Source organism: Alosa alosa, chromosome 3 (assembly GCF_017589495.1).
Source record: "Alosa alosa isolate M-15738 ecotype Scorff River chromosome 3, AALO_Geno_1.1, whole genome shotgun sequence".
NCBI lineage: Eukaryota > Metazoa > Chordata > Actinopteri > Clupeiformes > Clupeidae > Alosa > Alosa alosa.
The window spans coordinates 29,436,015-29,463,949 of record NC_063191.1 but is presented as its reverse complement, the minus strand read 5'-3'; the positions used below and the strand labels follow the sequence as shown (position 1 = coordinate 29,463,949).

The 27,935-nt window shown below is 41.2% G+C and overlaps 2 protein-coding genes across 3 annotated transcripts; one reads left to right on the top strand and one right to left on the bottom strand.

Annotated features, from left to right (window-relative positions):
• Nucleotides 1-89: 89 nt before the first annotated feature.
• Nucleotides 90-4,539, top strand: lacc1 (laccase (multicopper oxidoreductase) domain containing 1). 2 transcript variants are annotated; one of them, XM_048239518.1, is made up of 5 exons: nt 90-778; nt 1,038-1,210; nt 2,950-3,115; nt 3,491-3,716; nt 3,965-4,539. In XM_048239518.1, exons 1-5 carry the CDS (start codon nt 250-252, stop codon nt 4,146-4,148), a joined length of 1,278 nt encoding a protein of 425 aa, XP_048095475.1. In that variant the 5' UTR covers nt 90-249; the 3' UTR covers nt 4,149-4,539. The 2 variants fall into 2 exon arrangements, with proteins under 2 accessions (XP_048095475.1, XP_048095474.1); XM_048239517.1 differs by having other exon boundaries at nt 1,038-1,216.
• A 7,375-nt stretch (nt 4,540-11,914) lies between these two features.
• On the bottom strand, nt 11,915-27,890 carry tfcp2l1 (transcription factor CP2-like 1). The gene is made up of 15 exons (XM_048239443.1): nt 27,737-27,890; nt 27,225-27,376; nt 25,966-26,039; nt 24,543-24,648; nt 23,611-23,717; nt 23,018-23,170; nt 21,765-21,875; nt 20,319-20,416; nt 18,665-18,716; nt 18,442-18,535; nt 18,039-18,129; nt 17,236-17,318; nt 16,823-16,965; nt 12,934-12,985; nt 11,915-12,495 (listed from the first exon to the last, which is right to left on the bottom strand). Exons 1-15 carry the CDS (start codon nt 27,790-27,792, stop codon nt 12,458-12,460), a joined length of 1,410 nt encoding a protein of 469 aa, XP_048095400.1. The 5' UTR covers nt 27,793-27,890; the 3' UTR covers nt 11,915-12,457.
• Between the last annotated feature and the right edge of the window lie 45 nt (nt 27,891-27,935).

Genomic DNA, 27,935 nt, shown 5'->3' with positions numbered 1-27,935 from the left:
GAGCCTTGTTTGTCTCATGATCTGGAGTTTCCACTGAGGTACACGGCGGTACGACGTCATTCAGGAAGTTTTGAGCTTGTCCTCTACACTGCAGGCTCTCCGGTAGGCTACATTGTTTTCTAAGGTAAAAGAGCTTTTTGAAGTCATAAGTCTAATCGTTCAGGTAAAGCAAGTAAGCGACATAGCCTGTTGACGCTTGAATATTTTGCTCCCTCCGCCTTCGCTTGTGCTTAGTAAATACCCGACCGCATGGCTAAAGTTATTGTCGTGGATCTTGGCAGCGATCCTAGTTCAGAGTACAGTAAGGCTTGTTTTGAAGCATTTACAGGAAAGATATCAATGATTCTTGGTCAGGCTGATGAAATGCACGAACCTGTTTACCTCATTGGTTGTCTGCAGCAGAGCTCAAGTGCTCTAGGCATAACACCTGAGAAATTTGTCAGCTTAAGGAAACAGATTCGTGTCTTACTGGACAGCTCAGTTTCTGCTTTGCTCTACACAATCAAGCGAGAATTGGATAGTCTGGACTTGAGCAATATTGTGGTAATTACGTCTCATAATCGGATGATTATCCTGCAAAAATACCAAGAACTTCTCTTTACACCTGTGTACCTCTTTGAATATGTCACCGTGTTCGAAGATCCGAGCACTTTCGGTAGTGCTAGGCCAAACCTTACCTCTAGAGAGATCACAGACGTGACAGAAGAAGTGGGTACATTTCTTCGACAGCTCCCAGCAGTTGGTGAAATTACGGTCCTTAAATCCTCCCTGGTGCCTGGTGAGTTATATGATCATTATTAGCGCTTTCAATTTAATTTGGGAAGAATAGTTAGACGTTTGGGTAGAATATAGGCTAACTTAGGCTACTCTTGATTCTCAAGATCACACAACATCAAATAATGATATCGCCATAGCCTATACGCCATAGCCTATCCTGAGGAAAAAAAAAATCTGGTTGATTTATGTTTATATGACTATATTCCTTTGTGATATGTTATATAATATTGTTTTTAAAGCAAGTCCTCTCTGTCCTCTAGACTGCTTCTCCCATGGTTTCAGTACTAGGATGGGAGGAATCTCCTACATCAGCACTCTAAGCTCACTCAACCTCTTCAGCAGCTCCAGGCGGAGAGACCCCAAGGCGGTTGTGAATGAGAACATCAGGCGTCTTGGACTCCAGATGGGCTTTCAGCCTCACCAGTTCCACCTGGTAAAGGTGAGAGGGTTAGCCTCTGTAAATTTGCCTTCAGTCGCATTGAAATGTGTGCCCAGAAAACATTATTTTTAATGGCCTAATCTTTTAAAGTATGAGCAATCGTTCATCTCACTGCAGATTTATTCTGTCAGTTCTTATCCTTAGAATATCTGATATATGAGGTATAATTTTGTAGATAATTTGTGTTTGATGATTTGTAGAAGTGTTGTGTACCTCCTTTAGCTTTCTCTAAATCAGTCCATGTCATAGTGAAGCAGACCTAACCATTCATTCATTCATTCATTCATCCATTCAATCTTTATTTATTCTCGGAGGTTAATTGAGCTGGTAGTCCTCATTTTCAGTGAAGCCGAGATTACAGTAACAATGAAAAGAGATATAGTATAAAAATTGTGGTAAATAAAACAAAAGAAAACAAATAATAAGATAACCTACATAACATTATTAAGGAGGAAGGGAAAAATAAAAATACTGAAAATATTCACAATAAAATAATAACAATAATAAAATAACATTTACATAAAACAGGTACAATTTGACATAGGAAGGTTTGTGATTACAGATCTGGGCCCAGTTTCCCGAAAGCATCTTAAGCCTAAGAGCGTCGTAAAGTCCCTCTTACGAACGTCTTAAGATTTGCCGACTGTTTCCCGAAACCATCGTAGCTTAAGAACGTTGTGAAAACACTCGTAGATCTACGAGTGCTCCAGAGTTCTCGTTACCGGCTAAGAGCGTCTTAACAGTACTTCTCACTGAGGTCACCAACAGGACATACAGAGTAATTACAACTTAGAATACATAATCCAATTTACGTTCCCATTCTTTATTGTGTTTATCTGTGATGAATCAGATTTTAACGTGCAAAATAGCATAGCCTACATTTAATGGTCATACTAATGTGATGAAAAGCGGACAAAAATGCAATCAAGTTATGAAACGAGACGTTGCCAGAATAGTTTGCCATTATCTTTGCTAAGTGAAGGCTATATTTTATTAGGCCTATGAGGTAAAAGCAGAGAAAGGAACATGTGGTTTAGTCTGTAGGCCTACTGCATCAAAATCTAAGCCTACACATTTCCTCACTTTCTTACTCAACTTCTTTCTTATCTTCAAACGTGTTCTTAAGTGACACCGCGAAAGATTATTGCATTGTGCAACAATCTAATGTTAAATAATTACAATTATTTATGTTTGTGTGTGGTATATAACCTAGACTAGGCTACTTGGGATGTTTACATGCAGATGTCAAAGTGTTTCTATTTTCGTATTGATGTGAATTAATGTGTAGATCCGAAGTTTGAATGGTAGGCCTGGCTGTGACGTGCAGTCACCTGACATCACCATCAAATTAGAGGATATTTCAGAACTATTAACGTGGACAGCTCCCCTTAAGAGCATCTTAAGAGCAGTGCACGCGCGTTCACGCTACGAGCATGTTCAGGAAACAGTCGGAAAAACCAAGCGAACGATCGTGAGATGAATCGTAGAAAACCCATAAGAGCGTGTCTCCGTCGTTATCGGGAAACTGGGCCCTGAATTGATTATAGGAAAGTAGAGTTTTCATTTTTATGTTACATTGAAGATTATTCCAGGAAGTAGGGGCACCATAACAAAAGGCCAACTAAGTGTGGATATGAGGAACCAGAAGTCTATGAACCGGAAGCAACAACAATTAATGTTTGTGTACAGTAAATCTTTGAAGAAATGACAACTTAATGTTTTTTTTTTTCTAGACAAATCATGCCAGTGATGTGTGGGTGATCGGAGAAGAAGCACCTGAGAGCTATGATGGAATTGTTACCAATCAAGTCAACGTTGTCATAGCAGCACCAGGTGCTGACTGCATGCCACTACTCTTCACCGACCCTGTAGAAAAAGTTATTGGAGTGGCTCACGCAGGTGACTATTTCAAAACTATTCACTCACTCTTTGTTGAAGTTACCAAGCATTGTGGCAGAGTTAGTCTGGTGAATTGGGAAGTACATCATTTTCATAAGGTAATAGGGATCACGAGGGACAGTTTTCTGCATTTGCCAAAATGTAAAGGCTATTGGATTGGTTTTGACACCAAAAGTCTCATGTGGATATTTTCTCCAGTAAGGCCATATATTTTAGCAGTCACCAAGCCTTGACAAATAATTGATTTTGGTTCAACTTAACCATCAATTTGTTTTATACTTTTAAGGCAAAAGTTAATATTTAATTCAACATAATTTGCATAATCCAGTGTTTTTTTTCTTCTGTTTTTCGGTATGCTCTCCTCCATTAATGAAGGCTGGAAGGGTACACTAATGGGGATTGCTAAGGCAACAGTAAATGCCATGGTGTCACGATTTGGTAGTAAGACGGAAAATATTTTAGCTGTGATTGGTCCATCTGTTGGTTCCTGCTGCTTCAAGCTTGACCAGGAGTCAGCCAAAGAGTTCCATTCCATTCACCCACATTGTGTCAGGAAAGATGAGACACCAAAGCCCTTCATCAATATCAGGCTGGCTACAAGGTAAACCACCATGCAATGAGTGTTTATCTATGATGGTTATTTGCAGGTCAAGAAGACAAATGACTCCTAATAAAGTCCCCACTCCCCACTGTCACAAGACAATTAATCAAATTTGATTGTTAGAAATACAAAAAGAAACAGAAGAATATAAACAACATACATCCAACCTACCCCAAATTAGGTTCATTCATTTGTTGAATAAGAAAGTCTTTTTTTAAATCATTTTGTAAATGTGTTTTAACTTTCAGAGTTCTGCTGGAGCGAGAGGGGCTCGTCTCTGAGCACATTCATGATGACACTGTTACAGACATTCCAAGTGTAACACTGTGCACCTCTTGCCACTCAGACATGTTCTTCTCTCATGTTCGAGATGGGACCAACTTTGGCACACAAATCGGCTTCCTTTGGATAAAAGATGGGGGGAAAGTATAGCAATGTTTTAATGTTGTTATGACAATGTTTAGGCCTGTTGATATGTAAATGACACTCAGTCACTCATGAAAGCATGACATTTGGTACTCTTGTACAGTCTTGTATGTCCCTGAATATGGAGCCACAAAACCCCTCATGCCAGCAATGGTGGCCATTTTACTTTCGCCCATAACCGAATGTGTTTTACATCATGGGTGCAAGTTTGGCAGCGAAGCGGTAACAATAACGATTAAGTATAGCCTACGTCCTAGCCAAGACCTCTGTTGAAGTGAATTGAAAAAAACAATCACATGCAACCCCAAATTAGATTCTGATCTGTCTATAGGCAAATAAATGAAGAGTTCAGATGCAAAACCCTCGAAATCCGTCTGACCACTTTTCTTTTAAATGAGCATTTAAATTCAGACTCCTATAGGTTTTTGCCTATAAATCGATATTTCAGACCAGGAAGATAGTGGTATTTAGGAGGTTTAGAAGTTAAATTATTTGATTAGCGTATACTATGTGTGAAGAGCATCCCCTCACCATCTTTATCTCATTTTTGACATAGGTGGCATTTAGAGGCTTTTGCATCTGAACCCTTCAAATACACACATCTCTTTATCATAAGAATGGGACATTCTGCAGTGCCGTCCTAAAACTAATGAAAAACTATCAGGACAGTTACTGGCCATAGCCAAAATACCTAGGCGACATTGGGTGCAAATAGCCTATCATTAACATGTAATGGCAGGGTGTTAATATATAATGTCATTGTAACATTAACGTAATTTAGTAGGCATGGGAAAAGGTGGTCTAAAATGCAGGGTGGCCGGTGAGGGATGCGATTAGCAAATTCACATATTAAAAGGTTATTCACAGGAATTTACTATACACCAGTCAAGCTTCATAAAACGGATTGATGAAGGACAATCTGTGTTAGAAGTGTATGAATGACACAGGCTCCTACCTTCATCTTTTGTGGGATTGCCCCTGGTTGGTTAGCCACACCATTGCCAGAGTCTCCCTTGCTGTGTCTACTTGGAGATGGGTCCCTTTTGCAACCAGGGGTTTCTAAAGCGGAGTCCGCTCTGACACTAGCTGAGCTTATCACTGCAGTAAGAATCATTCTTAGACAATGGAAAAGAATGCCACACACAGCCTCATTTGAACATTCTACCAGGTCTGGTCTCATTTCCTGCATTTTATTCAATTTGAACTGACTAGTGCCCCATAAATAATATTATCATCAAGTAAAGCTTGTTTTTCCCCCTATTTTACTTATTTATCTTTATGTGTTTTAATTGTGATTTGTTTTCTCTGACTTTCTCGCCCAGATTGCTGTATAGTGTGTGTTTAGTGCTGTTACATTTTGTTATTAGTGATTATAAAATTATAAAAACATTAAAGTAATTTGATGAATTGATATTTGGAGTTCAGAGAGGTTTCAGTTTATTATTCAAACTAATCTCTAATCTCAACTTCATATGTGACGGATCCTTAATTAAACAGGCCTATCTAACTAAACTGACAGTTCAAGTTCATGAGAACACAGCCGGTCTTATTAGGCCAGGGGTTCCCAACCACTACAATATATTTATGCAATAGCTTATTTTGGATTATATACTGTATGTTTAATTATTTAACATTACTTTGTAGAAATTTGCTTTCACTTTGACATTAAAGAGGTTTTTGTAGATGATTGTAAAAAAGGGCCAAATAAAATTGATCTACAATATACAAATGTATAAAAGCAGTAAAAGGGGAAATATCCAAGGGGGTGAATGCTTTTTATAGGCACTGTATATTCCCACCCTCTATTTCCAATATAAGATACACAATTTGCTGGTATCTCTCGTACGCTAATGTGCAAATTATTCCCTGCAAATTCCAATGATAGATTATCGTGTGATGGAAAACAGAACGACCATGGAGTCTATGGCACAATTTTGTTCAAACCTTGTCTATATCATGAATATCTATGTCTTCTTATTTTTTCAGCCCTTGATATTACTTTAGCTTTACAGCCTGAAGTCTCATTATCTGGGAAGCAATGTTTTGCTGTACAAACTTGTAATGGTATGGTCATACTGATTATTGTCTTGTCTTGTTTATCTTCTATCCTACAAAGTTTGGGCAGGCTGGGAATTATACTTTTAAATATATTAATGGCAAAGCATTTTTTAGTTTATTTCATTGGACTGTTTGGCTTTTTATTGATACAGGATAGTAAAGTGTATCTCTTATTTCCGTGCCAGCTAGCCGAGATGTCAAATGAGCTTGTTTCAACAGCACCTTTCCCGTTAGCACTCTCCCATAGAGCTGTGATTGGTGGAGAACCTGCATGCAACAGTTGTTGCATACTCAGTCTCTACCTTCTCCACCACAGAATCTTGTAATCCCTGTATTGTCACACCGTTTTTGAGGACAGCTTTATGTCTGTGCTACTGTATATGCCTTCCACGTCTAAACTATACTAAAGAGAGTGAATTCCCAAAAATGTTGAGCCAGGCCCCCAAAGTTTTCCTTGAAGTTTTCTTAAATGTTGTATGTCTCTGCATTTGAACAGTTAAATAATGAATTTCATTGATCAGATCAACTTTTACAGTTAATCTGGTATAGGTCCATTGTGAATTTGGTTGGTTTAATGAGGGGCACAGAAGATATTTTCAAAGTGAGGGGGGCCAAATAGTGGCCAAAAAGTGAAATCAGGCTTCCAGATATCGGACCACAACTTCTGACCCATGCACTGTCCACCATCATAATACTGCTCAAAAAAACACTTCAATCCTACACTGGATCAGTACTCTGACACTGTTTGGTTCTGAGCACAAGTACAACTTTTGAAGCCATTGTTTTATTTTGCAAGAACTGTCAGGCATTCTGTGAATGTAGTTTGAAAATGGAGGAAAGGGTGGAAGGTTTCAAAAATGTGTTTTAACAATTGTGGAAAACTGTAAGTGTTCCCTTAATTTTTTTTGAGCTGTGTATTTTAAACTTCCCAGACTATTAAGATAATAACACTGATTGTTTTAAAAATATGCGTAGCAGGGTAGGCTATTAGGAAAAACGGATATTTCCCCTCCGTTTTTAAAAATAATTCCGTTGAACACCGATGCTGCAAACATGTTATAAACAGCTGGGGAAGGGTGTCGCAAATCCATCGAGCAAACAGGTGGCCAATCAGAGATTTCAAACGAACGAGGGAACATATCACAATGCAACACGCTGTTTTCCCTTGATGAAAGTGAAACCATGAGTTTTCCCACATATCAACTTTGGCAAACGTTTTCAGAAATAATCGTTTTCAATGATAAAACCTCATTATATATATATATATATATATATGTGCATTTTCCATATGGGGTCTTAGAAGCCATCTGTCTCCTTCTAGCCACAGTGTGCAAACAAAATCAATCTAAGTGTGCTCAGATGACGTGATAGACGAGGCACTGTTGCTCACCTGTCCATTATTGTAAAGCCCAATTTTGATTGGTCCAAATAGCTCTGGGCCCAGTTCCCCGAAAGCATCTTAAGCCAAAGAGCGTCGTAAAGTCCCTCTTACGAACGTCTTAAGATTTACCGACTGTTTCCCGAAACCATCGTAGCTTAAGAGCATCGTGAAAACACTCGTAGATCTTCAAGTGCTCCAGAGTTCTCGTTACCGGCTAAGAGCGTCTTAACAGTAGGCTACTTCTCACTGAGGTCACCAACAGGACATACAGAGGAATTACAACTTAGAATACATAATCCAATTTACGTTCCCATTCTTTATTGTGTTTAGGCCTACTTGTGATGAATCAGATTTTAGCGTGCAAAATAGCATAGCCTACATTTAATGTTCATTATAATGTGATAAAAAGCGGACAAAAATGCAATCAAGTTATGAAACGAGACGTTGCCAGAATAGTGCCATTATTGTAGGCCTATTCTTTGCTAAGTGAGGGATACATTGCATTAGGCATTTGAGGTAAAAGCAGAGAAAGGAACATGTGGTTTAGTCTGTAGGCCACTGCATCAAAATCTAAGCCTACACATTTCCTCACTTTCTTACTCGACTTCTTTCTTATCTTCAAACGTGTTCTTAAGTGACACCGCGAAAGATTATTGCATTGTGCAACAATCTAATCTTAAATAATTACAATTATTTATGTTTGTGTGTGGTATATAACCTAGACTAGGCTACTTGGGATGCTTACATGCAGATGTCAAAGTGTTTCTATTTCCGTATTGATGTGAATTAATGTGTAGATCCGAAGTTTGAATGGTAGGCCTGGTTGTGACGTGCAGTCACCTGACATCACCATCAAATTAGAGGATATTTCAGAACTATTAACGTGGACAGCTCCCCTTAAGAGCATCTTAAGAGCAGTGCACGCGCGTTCACGCTACGAGCATGTTCGGGAAACAGTCGGAAAAACCAAACGAACGATCGTAAGATGAATCGTAGAAAACCCTCGTAAGAGCGTGTCTCCGTCGTTATCGGGAAACTGGGCCCAGGCTAGTTTATTGCTGGAATGTGCGTTTGGAGTATGGAGATAAATAATACATTTGTCAAAATTGTGTGTGTGTGTGTGTGTGTGGGGTCTATAAGAGAAGCAGCCCAGAGAGATGGTTTGTGTATTATACTAGTAAAGTAAACGTGTGACCGCGCACATCCCTTTTCACCTTTTCGGATGGGTGCTGGATCAGAGGAAAGAGTTCAAAAGTAAAAGAGAGTGATCCGCACACCATATAGCTCCCATGGAAGTTTTTTTATTATGCGTGCAACGTTTCGAGCCCCTGGCTTTTCCTCAGGCAACCAAATTATTATACTATAAATGCTGAAAAGTTATGTTTCTGCCATCTCCGAGTCAATTATCCAGCCCCGCTGGATGTAAATCTGCCTGATTTGGCCTCTTGTTTTGTGTGGATTTAATAAAAGGATTAAAAACAGCTTTGGCAGCCTTGTTTTCATTCATTATTATGATAAAGTGACTTTCAGAATTGGATCCTGTATCTAAAAATCATGCCGTAGAAATAGGGTAGAATAGGTGGTTATGTAATTTACAGTGGATGCAGTTGGCAAATTGGCACTGTATGATATTCCTATCCGAATTAGTATAGAACTTTTCATCCAAATGATTCAGAATCTGCAGACTGTGATGAAATGTAGCACGGCGTACCACTGTTAAAGTTTTGGGTAACACTTTACTCGACAGTATCGACATAAGAGTGACATGACACTGTCATGAACACATGAAACCTAACCCTAACCATAACTCTAAACCTAATCCTAACCCTAACTCGTTATGACAAAAACCGAATGTCACTTAATAACAGAAGCGTTATGTCATAAACGTTTATGACTTGTTTATGACACGTTCATGACAGTGTCATGTCACTCTTATGTCGATACTGTCAAGTAATATGTAATCCTCTCTGCTTGGCCCACAATTCCTAGCGTGGACAATGCCTTTAATAAGTGCCATATTTAAAGTGAGACCTATTACACCTGCTGGAGATCTTAAGACTTGCGTCTCACCTCCTCCCCTGCTGTTCTTATGAAGGACTGTCCTCCTGAAGGCCCAATCATATTTGAAACATTTTAAATAGAACTCATAGCAGTTCAACATTCACTTGTCATTTAAGTAAAGCGCAAGATACACGCACACACACACACACACATCAATGCAACACAGCTTCATCACAGGATTACGTAATGTAATGGTTTAAAGATTTTCATAATTTATCTTAATATTAATCATCCATGTGGGAGATTAGTGGTATGTGTGTGTGTATGTATGTATGTGTGTGTGTGTACAGTACACTATACTATACAGATGTGAATGCAATACAACACACACGTCCTGCTTGATGGATTCTAAGTGTACATCCTGAAATGTGTTATAAGCAAACCCTATTAACAGAGGCATTCATTAATCATATCTGTAAACATGTCATCAATGCAGTTCAGAGTGTTAGAGCATCCCTGTGGTCATTCAATAGTGTTAGATGTACACTTGCCACAGAACAAGGGAGCAAAAACAGTGCAAAATTGTTTATTTTGAGAGAATGGGAAAACTTCACGATCAGCACACCGTTTCTCACTCCACTCAAAACATTTCCAATAGAACTCATGACAGAACATTTAAATGCAAGTAATTTTGTTTTACCGTAAAGCACAAAATACGCTTTTAAATCCACATGCTCAATGCAACAGTATGCAGCTTCATCATGTGATTGTGCAATTTAAAGATTTTCATAATGTCCCTAAATATGAATCAATCTTCAATGCAGGAGATTAGTATAAGCACAGTGTACATGGGCATACGATCAAAAACATTCAAATAGACCAAATGCACATGCTCTCTTGCACACAACCACATACATAGGCTAGACGCACACATAACATCCACACATGGCCATACACATGATTTGTTCATTTGCTTTAGTAGTAATAAATGTGGTATTTTCTTTTGGTATTTCAATTGTAAGCCATGGGGTAACATAAGTACACTTTAATATACTTTCATCTTTATGTAGCTGCATAACTACTGTTGTTACTGAATGAATACAATTCACAAATGGAAATCCAAAGGAAAAACATTGAAGCTCATACCCATACACTTTAAAAGAGTAATCAAAACATGTATCTTCTTCTCATTCACCAAGTTGAATATAAAATATTTATTTGATATAAAATGTTTTATTTCTGACAGGCCAGGTCAAATCTGATCAAAACTGATCGGGTCCTTTCTTAGCCATCTCCTATAAGAGTTCCACACTTCTTACACAGGCTATAAAACATGTTGTTATATAATGATGTAGACCAAGCTCTCAGATCTCAGGAATACAATGTTACTTGAAAACACAGATAGAGCCTGTTATGGCATTAAGGCTTGATTAAGGCTTGATGTTTCCCCATTCACAAAGCAGCTGTAGGCTGCATAAGAAAACACCATACAGATCATATTTATCATAGAAGCTACAGAGGTACCACCGACTAGAGCAAAAAGTAAAGTAAGACCTCTTAATATTGCCTGGTATTGGACTGGTCCAAATCATTAAAGGTATATCAAAATGTTAGAGCATTGGCAGAGCATTCATCTACACATGATTATTATCAAGCCCTGCAGCTAGTTCTGCCATTCAATGGTTAAGATGCTGAGCAGAACAGATCTATTTACCATACAGCCTGAAACAAAAGTTACATTAAGACAGTAGGACAATAGGGTGACTCAGAAAGTGTTTGCATTGTGTATGTACTGTAGAAATGTATATGTACAATGTATATATATATATTAGTGTATTGTGTATCTATATAATACTGTGTATATACACTACCTTTTGTGTAAAGTTTGGGGTCACTTGTTTTCCTTGTCTTTGTTTTCATCATTAATGTTGTAAATGACTGTTGTACAAAGAAATGGCTGATCTTTAAAGCAATACACATTGCCCACAATCAGCAACCATTCATTCAATGTTCCAAAGACACATTCTGTTTACTAATCTGATATCACTTTAAAAGGCTAACTGAGAAAACATTGGAGAATCCTTTTGCATTTATGTAAGAACATAATGTAATCTGAAAACTGCTGTCCTGATTAAAAAAACAATGCAACTGATCTCAGCTGATATTCTGTCTATAATGGAGTGGAATGAAAATTTCTAAGTGACCCCAAACTTTTGACCGGTAGTGTGTCTATATATATACACACAGTATATGTATATAAACACAAACACGCATAAACATACATAATTTTAATTTATTTGTGTATACAAAATATCATGTATTATTACTATATTATTATATTTACAATTTACCTCAGCAATTGAAAAAAAGCTGACTTGCAACAGCTGTGCTGTGAAGTTGTCATGCACTGGTGTTACTGCAGCCACATTAGCAACCATTAGAAGGCACTAGTGCAGTCACGTTTTGACCCACCCTTGCAATTGTATGTTTTTGTGCATTTTCCAAACATTTTTCTCAAGCTAAAAGCTATATGATGTGTTACATAAAAAGTTAAGAAAGCAATACATACTCATTTCATTTAAGACTGACCATTTTCTTGCGCAACACCACGCAACACATTACATGTGCTTATTTTAATAAGCAAATAAGCAAATTACATATTCCATCAAGAGAAACAAATCAATCAATAAGTTAATATAAAAAAAGGAAATTGAAAAACAACTTTCTTTCATATAACTTTACAAAAAAAAACAACCCTTCTGTAAACTAACAATTGTATAAATATATCTGAGTGCATTGGCACCTTTCCAGATCATTAGACACTTTTGGCAGATAATAACCTGACATCCCTCCTCTACAGTAGCTGCCGATCTGGTCACTTCAGAACAACATGGTAGCCATCATTACCTTCATCTGTCATCGTGAAGGAACAAATAAGGGTCAATAAGGACAAACCGACCAATCAGAGATGTGTGAGAGAGTGTGCTGTGGAGATGGCTTGCTGATCAGATCAGAGAGAGAGAGAGTGGTGGTGATAGATATATTATGTGTGTATGTTTGTGGGTGGGGGTATGTCTGTGTGTGTGTGTGTGTGTGTGTGTGTGTGTGTGTGTGTGTGTGTGCGCGTGGGTGCATGGGGGAGGGGGAGAGAGAGAGAGGAGAGATAGATTTATATGTGTGTATGGTGTATGTTTGAGGGTGGGGGTATGTCTGTGTGTGTGTGCGTGGGAGAGAGAGAGAGAGCGAGAGAGACAGAGAGAGAGAGAGAATAAAAGCTGTGGATGTGCAGCTGGGATTGTGATTCCAGCTGAAGTAGAAAGAGAAAGATGTCGGGGGTCTTTCTGAAGTTACCTTTAAAGGTGCTGATGACGAAGCTGGCCTCCTGAGAGAAATTTTGCACCATCTGGGTGGAAGACAATAAATACTGTGAGCGCACTGGCCAGAAGGGCTATTCCAACACACACAAGACTGTTTCAGTTGCACCTCAGACTAAAAGGATGAAAATAGGGTGTGAAATTTAGCCAGATGATTAGTTATTAAACACATGGTAGACTGGGTGCACCATGCTGGGGTTCATTTCCCAAAAGCTGCTAACCTGTTAGCAACTTAGTTGGTTGGCAATGGGAAATTGCATCGCAACCAACAAAGTTGCTAAGTTTTGGGAAACGCACCATGCTGGGTAAGCTACTCCTTGTGTTTTTTACCTCACCCTCAGAGAGGTACAGTAACAAGAACTCACCAGAAGGTGGAGCCATTTACTAGAAAAAAGCTGGTCATTATTCCTACTGTGTGTCTGTGTGTGTGTGTGTGTGTGTGTGTGTGTGTGTGTGTGCGTGCGAGTATGTATGTTGGTTGGTGTAAACATGCTTGTCTGTACGTCCCTCAAATGTGGCTGTGCTTGTAGTTTTGGAGTTTGGAGTCTTAAAAGATTATCAGGACATAGCATTCAGACTGATGTTAGCGTTGGACCATGTCACACCCAGATCCAGGCACTGATTTTCAGCAGTGGGCTCCTGCGACTCTCACCTTACCAGTGACCAGCTGACTGGCCGAGGGGCCTTGTTTGCATTATGTTAAAGCAAATGCAAGTGCTGAACTAAACAGGCCCTGATGTCATTCCTGATCCTGCCCCATCTGTCTCTCTTTCTTTACATTTATTCGTTTAGAAAATGCTTACATCCGAAATGACTTACATATGTCATTTATATTGTCCCACGGAGCAACTCGGGGTAAGGCAGGGATCACACTGGCCAGCGGCAGCGGTAAGCGTAACGCAACGCTCAGACCGTAATAAGTTCTATCTCCTTCCTAAGTAACACAAACGGTTTGCATAAACTCACAATTGCAAACGCTCATATTGCACCTTGAAAGTTGAACCAAGTTCAACGCTCAGCTTGTTCAGCGCTAGCGTTACGTAGGAAATAGGAAATGCTGCTGTTGGCCAGTGTGATCCCTGCTTTAAGTGCTTTGCTTAAGGGCACAACGGTGGAAGCCAGGAATTGAACCCACAACTTTACAAGCCACTGCTTGTGACTGACTGTTGTCTGGGGCTCACTATGGGCCTCACCCCTACAACTTTACATGCTAAATTTGACTTTTCATTTGACATAGATGTAAATGTCTGAAATACCCAAAAAGCACAAGTTAGCAAATGTGTTTTTACCTCACCTACAGAGATACAGTAACACAAACTCATCAGAAGGTGGCACCATTTACCAGAAAAAAGGCTGGTCATTACCACTACTTACTGTATGTGAGTGTGTGTGTGTGTGTGTGTGTGTGCCTACGTGTATGTTTGCATGTGTGTGCCTGGAAAGTGTGCGTGCGTGTGCCTGAGGGCAAGGGCATGTGCGTGTGTGTGTGTGTGTGTGGGTATGTGCGTGCGTGCGTGCATATTGGCTGATGTAAACATGCCTGTCTGTACATCCCTTGAATGTGAATGTGCCTGGATATAATCAACTGAATTTACTGACTTAAGTACACATACATCCTAAAAGATTACCAGGACATACTGTAGCATTCAGACTGTTGCCAGCTGTGGACCATGTCACACCCAGATCCAGGCCCAGATAAGAGCCAGATCTGCAGCCCGGGATGTTCAGCAGTGGGCTCCTGTGACTCTTGTTACGACCCCCTTCAGGCCTGGCATGGCCAGTGCATGGGCAATGCCGGCCTAGCTGGTCTAATTGGCTAATCACGCACACCTGGTGAAGAGGTGTGGGTATTTAAGGGGTTGTTCTCTCTCTTGATTTGGGGCACTTTTCTGTTAGGCACATTCTGTTGCAGGCACCTTTGGGTTATCTCTCTCCCACTGGCACGTTCTCTTACTATCTTTGAACATCATACTGACTTTGGCATACATGCACCCACATGAACACACTTGCATACACACTTCTACTTTCCCCTAGACATTTTTTGGTAATGATTATTTATTGCTTTTGGTTACTCTTAAATAAATACTTTATTGGTTAAAGTTATCTGTGTTGTCCCGACTCCCTCTTTATGTTGCGGCTTAGAGCCGGGTCCTAACACTCTCACCTTACCAGTGACCAGCACGTGGGTGGCCGAGGCGCCTTGTTTGGGCATGTTAAAGCAAACGCAAAAGGCCACTCAGAAAGTGACTGACTCTAGACTAAGCAGGCCCTGCTGTCATCCCTGATCCAGCCCAGGATCATCCCTCTCTCTCTCTTCCCTCTTTTTCTTCTCTCTCTCCTTCCCTCTTTTTCTTTTCTCTCTTTTCTCTCTCTCTGAGCAGCGGGCTCCTGTAATTCTCACCTCATCGGTGACCAGTATGTGGAAGTCCCAGGGGCCTGGGCCCTGGCTGTAACTCGAAAATCAAACGTAAGTTTACGTGTACGCATGGCCAGAGACTTTCTAATGAGGAGACACAGCACTCAAAAAATCCTCCATAGAAATGCATGGGGCTAGTTTGTAACGCCAATATGGCCATTGTCTACACATATCCCACCCCTTCCTCAGCAAAACGTCGACATGTGAATACATTGAGCCAATCATATGGTGTGTTGTGAAGACATCGTGCCAATCATGTCTTGTGAACTCGCCGCTGGAGCAAGATTGGTGTCGTGAAGCCTTGCGCACGCGCGTTTCTGTTGAATAGGATGCCCGATGAGTGCCCAAAAAGCGTTGCTATATGGCCGCTGAGTGGAGGGACTTGCCTAAAAGGACTTTGGCATGCTTACGAACTCATAAATCATAGCGATCCGGGTGTAATTGAAACTTGTCGAAAGTCACGCGTAAGATGCACGGAACTTAAACTTTAACTCGAAAGAGAAACAATGTAAATGTTGTGATAGCTAGGGAATCACCGACGTTTGAATTTGGCTATCACTGTCTCTTCAGCTGGTCTGAACGCAACGAGAAAGCCTAACTTAATTATTATCAAGCTGACGAACACAATGATACATTCTACAAAGATCATTTGGGACGCGAAAACAGTAAAAGTAAACACGCAAGACACGACAATAAGTGGCAGGAAACTAATGCTTGCTAAAATAACAGAGGTGAAGATAAGGCAAGACAAGGGCTGGCATGAATGCAAGCGACAGTCATAGGCTATCCTAGGTTGTTCACTTACGACAGCGTTACGTGTGGTCTGAGGCGTAATCATTTTGTCGTAATTTTTGTCTTAAGTTACGTTACACGTAGACTTGCAAATCATTTGAGTTACACGGGCATCTTTTTGCGATAGACTTACGATATGCATAAGGTCTACGAGCAGCTAACGTGTGCTTCGAGTTACAGGGGCCTGGTTTTGAACATGTTAAAACTCTCTCTGGATTAAACAGGTCTGGATCTGATTCCATATCCAGGCCAGGATCACCTCTCTCTCTCTCTCTCTGTAAGGGTGGGGAGGAGGGGCAGGTTGTTTTTTAAAATATGAAGTTAGTATGAGTATTTAAATATCCATTACTGTAATTTCCCAACTATTAGCCGCGGTTTATACACTGATTTAGCTAAATTTCTTCAGCTATGAGGTTAATACACAGGGGCAGTTAATATGCTATTAATATGGTTTTGTTTTTTTAACTTGCATAAAACACTGTCCTGCAGCTTATACACAATGCAACTAATACACAGGAAATTACTGTACCGTTTTAATAAAGGTGTGTTAAGCCTCTCTCTCTCTCTCTCTCTCTCCATCCCTCTCTTTCTCTCTCCCTTTTTATCTTCCCTCTCTCCATCTCTCTCTCGCTGAGTGGCTGGTTCATGTGGCTCTCACCTCATCAGTGACCAGCACGTGGATGCCCGAGGGGCCTTGTTTGTAGGCGTGGCGCAGCTGCCTAAAGGGCACGCTAAACAGGGCAGCGATCTTCTCCATCAGCTCCACCACTGTCAGTTCCTCCAGGAAGAGAGCGTGGTACACTACAGCCACACAGACCACACACACACACACACACACACACACACACACACACACACACACACACACACACACACGTGAGATTCAGCTCCTCCAGTAAAAGAGCGTGGTACACTACATCCATGCAGACCACACAAACCCATGAGATTTATCAAACAAACAGAACGATAGTTCTAATGCCAGATATGCCAAAAGTCCTTTTTAATCTTTGTAGAGTTACATTAACACTATCATAGTTCATTTCTTGTTGATTTGGATTTTTGCATTTGTACCTTCCCCTCCTCCTGGTTTGGGCGTCTGCTGATTGTGTCCCTGTTGCTGAGACACGTAGATTGTGAGACGCGGCTGGACACACCTGACGGGAGAGCAAACGGGCATTAACACACAGAACGCACGCACTGAAGAACTGTCACGCACACGCACGCACACACAAACACATACACACACACACACACACGCACCCATAAACACACAGAACGCACACACTGAAGAACTGTCTTGCACACATGCACACACACACACACACAAACACACACACACACGCACCCATAAACACACAGAACGCACGCACTGAAGACATTCAACATAGAGGGAAAGAGATTTAGGAGGCATTTAACAATAACACGTGGAGTAATTTTTTCTACTTCAAAAACAAATGTAAAATTGTAGAAATATCAACAGATTGCACAGAAACAAAAAGAAAAAGGTTTTGATAATGTCAAAATGCCTATGCTATGTGTCGCTCCATACTTATGTCCCAGCTAGCGTGAGCTGACTCTTGTAACATCACTTTGTGCCATACAGTATGTGTATGTGCCGTGTTACATGCAGTGCAGTGAAGAGAACTGTCATGTTCAAGGCAACTCATAGTCTACAGAACTCTCCATATGATTGGATCCTTAAAGGAACAGTCAGGGATTTCACACAGAAACTGTGGCATTTCCAAGCAGCAGTATTCCATGGCTATTCACCAATGTAAGTAAATATCTGTAATGGCATGCTAATGTGTGTGAGGTTCAGATTTTTCACGAAGGTTAGGTCAAGTATGTGGTCATTGGTTTGGGCAGATACTCACCTTCCTTTTATAGCGTTGAACAGTCGAATCCCATCAGCTGGACCACAGATCTGAATAAAATCATCTCTACTCAACTTCAGCAAATCTGCACCTGCAAATGTCACATGGAAGCAATGGATCAAATGTGCTGCAAACTGCGCACAAAAAAACATCACAAATTTAAATTGGCTGTGCTCTTGACCCTGCAGTTCTAAAGAACATCTGGACTTTTAGAACCTTGAATTGTTGCGGGACAGAACCTTTTGTTAGAATGTTGAAACCCTGATGAAGGGTAGGTCCTATTCATTCTTTTACTAAAGCATGGTAAAAAAACAGCACTGTTTTAATTTACTTCTCTGAAAACACTGAACGCTTTTCTTTGCTCTCTCTCTCTCTGTCTTGTCCTTGTAGTCCGAGCGTGTACCTGAGAAGCTGGAGAAGAGGCGGCAGAAAGGGGCGAAGCGGTGGCGCTGCAGCCACTGCTGGGTGTCCTGGGGGGAGGACGCGGGCAGCAGGCTCTGCACGGACAAACACAGACAGGACAACAGACGTCACTTTTCTGGCTCAAATCAGCTAAACGCCTGGAAAGACAAGAGAGCACTGGGGTCGACGTGTCATGTGCCACCGCCAGCGCCAGCTGTACTTACGTCAGAGCAACCGGGCAGGAACACCTCCCCCTGTTGGCCTGGAGAGCAGTTTCTATGGGGGCAACGGCAACAGAGGAGTGGTGAAAAAGCCGGGTCACTTGGCATTAGAGAATGGTGCTTCAGTGGTGCCAAGCGACATGCATTTGTTGTGGTTACATTTGGAATGTTTTATTGTTGGAAAATTAACAAAACACAACGCAATTTCACAACATTCTATACAACATTCTGCATGGGCCAGCTGTCTGCTATCTAACAGCATTGCTGCTTGAAATGCTTGGCCTATTGCACTCCGTATGAAGTTTTAAGTGACTGATATAACAGATAATTCCAGGAATGATTTCTGCTTTTCTTCAACAATATGAAATATTCATATTAAAAGTATTTCAGTATTTAAGCCCTGTCAGTAAATGAAGACTTGAGGACTTGAGCTTGATTCAAATTGGGTCATTCCATGTGAAAACAGCCAATATCGGGGTATCATGTACATGGTACCTCTCAGATTTTGCTGAAAAGCGGTGAAAATATGCCTTATGTTACCAAACAAGGGAATCTGAAGTTTCAGGTCAATTTCTCAAACAGTTTGCGTGGCGTCCATTTGAATTTCGAGTGCCACGGCCCTAATTGACACATTGGAATTTCACATTTCATCCTTTGCCATTTTTGGAAGCCCATAACCTCTGTTCTAATAGTGGTAGAAGGCTGGAAACTGGTGTGGTAGTTCATTGTAGCCTGTACAATGAAGGCATTGCCTGCTTTATCATCACTAAATTCTCCCTGATCTACATTCCAGACTTCTGGAAACAATGTCCAAAATGGTGCATTATGAAGAATAAAATTCATATTATGGAGCTTCATAGTCAAACATTTTATTTCATTTAAAGAAAGAACAAATATGTATCTTTATCTGGTATAAATCTCATTAGGATCATCAAGTGCCCACATGGTCATTTTGGGGTCCAAATATGGGGTTCCAAAAGAGTCACCTCTGCCGGAGAGGGTTTTTGGACCCCCGTGAAACCCCCACCAGTGGTACCATACCCTTCAAATTAATTTTGGCAAGAGCAAGGTTCCCACATATAACAAATAATCCTGTTTAGAATAAATATGATCATTAATTGTGGTGCTAGGGCCACCCAAAAAGTGAAAAATCACACATGCCATCAACATTTTTTAGGACTTGACCCACCTCTCACCCAAACAGTAAGGAATGTTGATTCTGCCTCCAGAATTGTGTAGCACAGACTACAATGAACTACCACACCAGTTTTCAGCCCTCTACCACTATTAGAACAGACGTTATGGGCTTCCAAAAATGGCAAAAGATGAAATGTGAAACTCCAATGTGTCAATTAGGGCCGTGGCACCCGAAATTCAACGCCACAGGCAAACCTTTTGAGATATTGACCTGAAACTGCAGATTCCTTTGTTTGGTAACATAAGGCATATATTCACCGCTTTTCCGCAAAATCTGAGAGGTGTCATGTACATGGGTGGTTGAGTTGGCGTGGAATGACCCAATTAGGACTGGGAACACAAATAGCATCATCAGTACTTGAGTCATTTATTCCCTTGCTCATGCTGACCCAAGCATGGCCAGCCACCAGAGTGACCTAACTACAGGAGTGCAGACTCAGCCGCTGGCCTTGACACTCACCCTTCTGGGAAGCTGAAGGAGGTCGGGGAGCTGTGATAGACAGGAGAGGGAGTGCTGCTGGTGCTATTCACACTCGGAGTATCTGGCCAGGGGCAACACTGAGGAGAGCAGAGGAGAGCAGAGGAGAGGAGAGAGAGAAAGAGAGATAGGGAGGACAGGAGAGGAGAGTGAGAGAGAGGAGATAGAGAGAGGGGAGAGGAAAAAGAGAGAGATGCCAGGGAGAAATGTAGAGGAGAGAGAAAGAGAGGGGGGCAAGGGAGAGAGCGAGAGAAAAGAGAGAGGAGATGAGCGAGAGAGAGGGGCAGATAGAGAGATATTGGGGGGGGTATGAGGAAAGAGTGAAAGAGCAATGGAAATGGAGTGAGAGAGATAAAGACAGAAAGAACCAGAAGAGAGAAAGAGGGAGGGAGACAGATTGGTTATTGCTCCACATTTCTGGTGGTCCGAGGCTTCCGTAATCCCATATTGTCCACTGAAGGTTTCCTTGGCTCCACAGCCAGCCCTACAATAAAACACTGGGAGCCCACGCCAGCCTGAGACACAGTCCAGTCCATCAGGGTTACTCTTTCACCAGGACACACACACACACACACGCATACACACATATGCGCACACACACACACAAACACACACACGCAAACACATAGAAGCAAACACACAAACACAGTGGCCCCTGTGCAAAGACACACATGAGTGCAGATGGCCGGTCGGCCGCCCTTAGTGGAACTGGGCCCAAGCGGTCTGCCAGAGGCTCTCCCGACTGACGCAGGTGTTCCAGGGCACTGCAGGGGGGTGGGGGTTGGCAAGAGGGTGGTGGTGGTGAGTGGGGCGTGTGGACGACAGCCACCGCCAGTCCCAACCACTTCAAATCATTAACGCGTGGCTGCTCAGTGGGTCAGTTAAACACAGACCGTGCTCAGGCAGCCAGAGTCGAATAATACAACCCATTAACAGCATGCGACGCGCTGGATGACATAGGGCGCTGTCTGGGTTTTCTACTTCAGTGTGTCCTGGCCGAGTGGATGTGCCATCTCAGTGAGCAGCCTGCTTTCGTTTCATTCGGAGACAATCCACTCCCCTCCTCTCCTCTCCTAACCATCCCTACAGCGGAACTCTGCTGTTAAGTGTTCTGGACACTGCCCAAAGACTTCTGGGACATTCTACAATACAGATTCCATTACAATTACAACAGCTGCTGTGTTCTACGCTACATTCAGTAACCATCTCAAAACAACTATCATAGTTCTACTAGACCCCACTGGGTTCATAGTTTCTCAACTTTTCCCAATTGCACCAAATACTCAGTGATCAATCTAGATCAATCAGCTTTGCTATAATGTGCTGTGTTGCTATTTAGAACCACATTTAGTTCTACCATTTTGTTCACAGCACTGAACAAAACTATTCCTGACCTCAATGAAAGTGACACCGCCCTCTATTACTTACATCTGTAAGCAAGGTAGTTTCAAACGAGGGCTGATATTTCTCTTTGTCCTGGAGGGTCTTCTTCTCAATTTTCTCACGGTCTGTCTTCAGCTTGCGATCTGCTCCTTTAGGCTTCAAAGAAAAACAGACATCATTAGGACAGACTCACAGGTCATACTGCATACAGGGCATACAGGCACACAAAGCTTACACTCTAATTCAACTCAAGGCATTTATAATGCAAAGGCGCACAAAAGCCCTTTAGATTCCCAGGCACAAACTAGTGGGGCTGACTGAATGGTGGTAACATTTCAGTGAGGTTATGGTGACGGTTTTGTCCAAAGCGACATACAAATACAAAACAACATAATACATAAAACATCTAAGTATATTTTTGGGGCTTTTTGCCTTTATTTGGACAGGACAGTGGAGAGTGACAGGAAGCAAGTGGGAGAGAGAGAAGGGGTGGGATCGGGAAATGACCGCAGGTCGGATTCGAACCTGGGTCCCCGTGGGCACTCGGCACAGCGCCCCACATAATACTTAAATTTAACAGGGAACAAATTAAAATCTTGGTCAGACTATAATAAGGAGAATAGCAATTAAAAACAACAATGTCAATTCAATCAATAGCCTAATGAAATAAACAATGAAAATGAGGGAAAAAAGCAATAATAAACAATAATTCATTGTCAATCAATAATATAATACAAAAACATGGTAAGACTACATTAAAGGTAAACTATGCAGTATTGGCAATTTCCTTACTGTTTTTTTCGGTTTTTGCTTATTTTTCGCTTGCTCTGTCATGACGAATGTCTGAGAAACTCCATCGCTACCTTTTTCTAACTGGTTCCAATGACTCTAAAGCTGGTAAATGAAGGTAAATTAAGCTAAAAAAACTTGCATATTAAGCTAAAAAACCTGCGTAGTGTGCCTTTAAGGAGAATATCAATAATAAACAACAATGTCAAATTAATCAACAGCCTAATGGAAATAAAACAATACTATACAAACCATAACGCATAAGAAGCGCTTAATATACTAAGTGCATGTTGAACAGATATGCCTTTAGACCCCTCTTAAACGACCCAAAACTATCACAGGAATGGAGAGCACTGGGCAACTCATTCCACCAACATGGCACCACTGAGGAAAAGAGTCTTGAATTTGACCTAGTGCTTATGACTGGTCGACACAACAGACGCTCATCAGAAGACCGCAGTGGACGAGTGTCCCTCTGCACTGACGGGCTTGTCGGCAAAGACGCTCACCTTGAAGACCTTGACCTGACAGCTGGAGGAGTGCACATGCTCAGTGTACTCCCCGTGTTCGCTGGAGCTGAACGTGTCGATCTGGATGCGGAAGGGGACCCCTTTCTCCCCGCCATGCTTCCTGGCTGTGAACTCAGTACTGATGCAGTTGACCTGTGCAGATGGCCAACACAATATTAAACTCTTTAACACACAGCAAGCCAGAACACTGGCTTCTCTTCCAAAACTAATACACATCATTTATTTCAGGGACTCCACACTGCAGATAGCATCCCAAAGAGTAATATATCAAGCGTGCAAAGCAAAGAGAAACGTCATCTGGCCTCTTTTTTAGTGATATTGTTGGCAACATCATGCAGCTTAGGCTTTTCTTTCATGCTCATTTAGCAAGAGAACTACATAGTGCATAGCCTGGACAGTTAGTCGGAATGACAGGTGTGTATATCTGTATATGACCATATGCCAAGTTCTTGCTCATCAAAAATATTTCCATTTGTTACTAAGTATTGCATTGCAATGTTTTCTGGTGCTGTTGTATATAACTGTTGATAAAACAAATCACAGCAAAAGCTAATGAAGAGAACACAGCATACCTGAATGAACACAGAGGCATTCTTGAGAGGATCCCAGAGGAACTCAATGGTGTTGAGCTGCAGAGGGTGTGCACGAGGCTCAATGATGCCCACAGAGAGAGGGATGTCTACACAAGAACATCAAAATCAGAATCATTTTAATTTGTCATTGTAAAAACATTGTAAAACATTGTCACAACGAACTTTAAGTGCTACTCCTTCTGGTTCCTAGAAGTTTACATTTATACTCACACGCCATACCCTTTCACAAAACCATACCCACACATAATGGGACAGGTGCTACACCGACAGACAACGTACCACAACAAATCCTTTAAGAGACCGGCAGCATTTCAGCAGTCCGTGGCACTAGTTATTCAGGAGTCATTTGGCACGTGAATGTGTTACGTCTTATAAGTGCATGATGCAGATTGATTAAACAGTGTGGTTCTCACATCCATATGACCCCCAATTCAGAGTAGATTAGGAGGAAAACAATTATTTGCAACACAAAATGTTTTCTTCCTTCATTTTCAGAATCTTTCATTTCAATTCAATCAAACATTTAAATATCACATTCTCAACCCTATGGCTGGAGTATCTCTTTCAAAATGAATAAATATTACTGATGATTTCCTTCAGGGACTCCACGCTGTATCTCATGTCCTGGAGGATGGATTAAGTGTGCAAAGCAAAGAGAAACAGACTGACTGGACACATTATTTATAGCAGCATTATTAGTTATGATCTAAAACTAGCAGGTTAAGCATCTAAAACACACGTCTTGCAAACCTTTCAAACACCATCAACGTCTCAGCTGACAACACATAATGTTCTTGCTTAATTATTTACAACACAAAAAGTAATCTTCAGAATCTTTAAATGCAATTCACTCATCACATTCTCCAATTTCAATTAGTTAGTTAGTCTCAGCTCTAAGGCTCGTAGCTTACCAATGTCAAGGATTCTGTCTCCCGGCCGGTTCCACCTCCACCCTTCCAGGTGTTGGTGTTCCGTGTACTGCAAACGCCGATCGTGGAACACCACGCGCACCACACTCTGGAAGCCAGCGGGCATAGGGACAGAGCATTAGCCAATGGCGACAGTGGACAGACATGGGGCACCCCGCAGTTTGCTGTCTGTGGCCGAGACCACACAAGCAAACTCCGGCATGCCACACTCCAGTGGGGTCCTCTGTAGGACAGAGGCCTCAGCACAAACACTTACACGCACAGCAGCAAATATCACAACTCTTACACAGCCTTTTTAAATGCTTTATCTAAAGATACACTTATAACATAACTTTTTAGGACATGGTAATTACATAGTCTTATGTATATTGGCTATATATATATTTATATAATGTCATGTGATGAAATTTAACTTGCAAAAGGCGATCTAATTGCCATAAAACCCATTCCACTTGGCTGCCCTGACAGCAGGACTTCAGGGCAGTCTTGGCCTGTTTGAGGAGATGGCACCCAGTCGATTCTTGTGTCGTTAGGCTGTCTGACTGAACATCAGGGGACCATTCTAGCCTTACAGCCTGACGGCAAAGAATTCTTGAGGGCAAATAAACTGAGCCGCAGACTCATTCAAATGACTCATTATTTCCAAAGCAGCATTGAGATGGCTTTAGTATTTCTGAGCACCTGTTTGCAGAGACTTTCACTAAATAAATAATGAGTCCTTTGACTGAACCGCACCCTCACGAGCGAGATGCCAAAAGATTTAACGTCTAACAACATAGAATGACAAGTACAAAACTGGACCTGTTTGCATGACAAAATAAATAAATAAAAAACAACTCTGTCTCATCTTTTCTCAGTATGCAGGGATTATTCATAAAAGAATGGCATCTTGAGTCATTTCTTACTCCTGTTGAAATATCAAATTGTTTAATGTTTCCTAACATAAAGTGACCTACATTTTCTTCTTTTTTTCTTTTGTTAAACAAAGTCAAAACCTAGCGTGTATTTGCTGCTACCCCCATATTCGTAAAGCTGAAAAAGGCAGCTGGAGTTAAAGAAGCGAAGATGACATAAGTTTATGAATAAGACCCAGCAGTACGTCCGCAAGCTGAACTGTTGGCAAGTTGAAAGGGTGCACAAGGAGAGCATATGAGGTGGACAGTGGGGAGGTGTGTGCGATATCAGTGGGTGTAAGCTGAACGTGTTGGTGGGTGTTCAAGATGAAGAAACGTGGGGTGATAGTACCAAAGTCGTCAAGGACAGCACCCCCACCCCCCCAGGAAGTGCAAAGAGGGTTGAACAGTCACCTGTGTGTTGACAAACTAGGAAATGCATACACAAACAAACAAACAAAATAAGGTCACATCAAGGTCAAAGAGACATACACACAATACCTTTAACCTACCTTTACACATTTGCTGCTTAAATCTGTATACTCCACTAGTTTTCTGTTAAGCATACGGATTTCGTAGGACTGACCTACAGTGCATTAAAACAAACCTCATTAAAATTGAAAAATGTGACATCAATCAGTCAGAAATAGATGGGCATGTGTAGATTCAAGAGACGATTTTACCTAACCCATTTAAGAAGCCCTTACCCTGAAGGGCCTGCAAATACCAAATACAAATCAATGATTTTTTTCCTTTTAATAAAATTTGTCAGTAGTTGTTCAAATATGTGTGATTTGCATGTCATACATTCAAATGTACATAAATAATATGTATGTATATGCTTATTAAAATTGAGGCTCTTATAAAAATAAGTCAGTGCCCATGTAAGAGTGCCCCTGTAGAAGAAGAAACTGAAGTTATTGTGGCATGAATAATGAAGCTTTTCCAATCACATTCTCTCCCCCAATCTGTGTGGTAGTACAGTAAGCTGAACAATGCTGAACACTGGCTGGGGGCCATTCATGCAAGTCTGCTGTGGACTCAAGTCAGAACTTTGTATAAAATGTCTAATAAGAAGAAGTAGTCCAGAGATCTTAATCCTGTCCTTAAAAAATCACAGTTCTTTGTCCAGTGCTGTTATGTTAAGAGTGAAGGGTTCTGCACTGGACTACAAGTCAAGATGAACAAGAAGGAACAAGGGAGGAGGGGAAGTTATATTCAGTGTATGCTAAAGATCAGATCGGCACCTAGGATAGCCTACTTATCTGTGTGAGTGTGTTTTTCTAAGGGGGCTCTAAAATGTGATACGAATTGGAAGGGTTATATAAGTAGAAAAGCTGAATAAGGAATGTGTGCATTGCATAAGACCTGCCACTGACAGATGAGTTGTGACCAAATGCTGAATGTGAAAGGGAAGGCAATCAAGACATCATCAAGCGCTTTTGTTCACTGAGGGGATTACATGTTTTTACAGCTTGCAGATCAACAGACAAGTCACTTGACCCCAGTGTCAAGAAGTCCTAACAATTATGCCACTGGGGTGAAGTGTCTCAGTCGAGTTTGGGACAACATGTAGGCTGATTTCTCTTTCTTTTTTTTTGCTACGCCTGTATAGTCCTGTGTTATCTTTTGCAAGCTGGGAATAGGCTACAATTCACCAAGAAGGCCCAAGCTGTAATTATTCAAACACTTTTAATTTACAAGCCTAGACTACCTGTAGATATAGGCCTATAAGACTGAAAACATGTAACAAGTAGGCTATGATATTTACCTTGGTTGAGATAGGTGAGAGTTTCTTCTTGGTGCTTTACCGCTGGAGAAGTTGCCGCACAGAGAACATACTGAAAAGGTGACATGTTAGTGGCATCATTCTCCGTTGCCTGCCGCACTTCTTCGTTTTTCAGGAAAGGCGCAAGAGCATCTCTGAGGAGTGATGACAGGTTAGGTTATGACTGTTAACTCTCACGACTTGGTAGGCCTGTTTGACCTTTTTAAACCCCGAGTCTTGTTCATGGCAATAGTTAGGCTATTCATAATATGCGTAGTCAAGAAAAACGTGTCAAATAAACCATACAAGGGAAATAATTCAAATGGCACGGCTCATTTAGATAATTTAGGTAGGGTAAAACAAAGGATAATAGTTCAAATTGACTCACACATATGAGCAAGCAGCCCAAATACATTTGATATAAACCAGGTTATTTACTTGTTACCTGGCTTACGCTACGGATGAGGCTAAACTATTTGGTCCACTAAATTTGTCCATTTTGGCACTGAACTTACCTAATATAATTCGCTTGAGAGTGGTAAGTCTCGGGCTGAGAATGCCAAAATAGCATTTTCTCCAATTCGGCGCTGGTATCCAGGGCGGGAGAATAAAGGGAGGTGTTTGCGCCTCGAAACGGCTCCAGGTGAAGCTACGGTGTGACAGTGGGTGTTCAGTCTCGTGCGCTTTTTATGTGTGGTATGACGCGCCACTCCA

What these genes read in the sequence shown, in the direction of transcription:
- lacc1 (XM_048239517.1), top strand. Translation starts at nt 250, where the DNA reads ATGGCTAAAGTTATTGTCGTGGATCTTGGCAGCGATCCTAGTTCAGAG. An exon ending in ACCAGTTCCACCTGGTAAAG is followed by an intron (nt 1,217 to 2,949) that starts GTGAGAGGGTTA and finishes TTTTTTTTCTAG; the next exon opens with ACAAATCATGCCAGTGATGT. An exon ending in TATTGGAGTGGCTCACGCAG is followed by an intron (nt 3,116 to 3,490) that starts GTGACTATTTCA and finishes CCATTAATGAAG; the next exon opens with GCTGGAAGGGTACACTAATG.
- tfcp2l1 (XM_048239443.1), bottom strand. Translation starts at nt 27,792, where the DNA reads ATGCTATTTTGGCATTCTCAGCCCGAGACTTACCACTCTCAAGCGAAT. An exon ending in GTCAGGTCAAGGTCTTCAAG is followed by an intron (nt 21,876 to 23,017) that starts GTGAGCGTCTTT and finishes TTTTCTTTGAAG; the next exon opens with CCTAAAGGAGCAGATCGCAA. An exon ending in CGTCATCAGCACCTTTAAAG is followed by an intron (nt 12,496 to 12,933) that starts GTAACTTCAGAA and finishes TCACGATGACAG; the next exon opens with ATGAAGGTAATGATGGCTAC.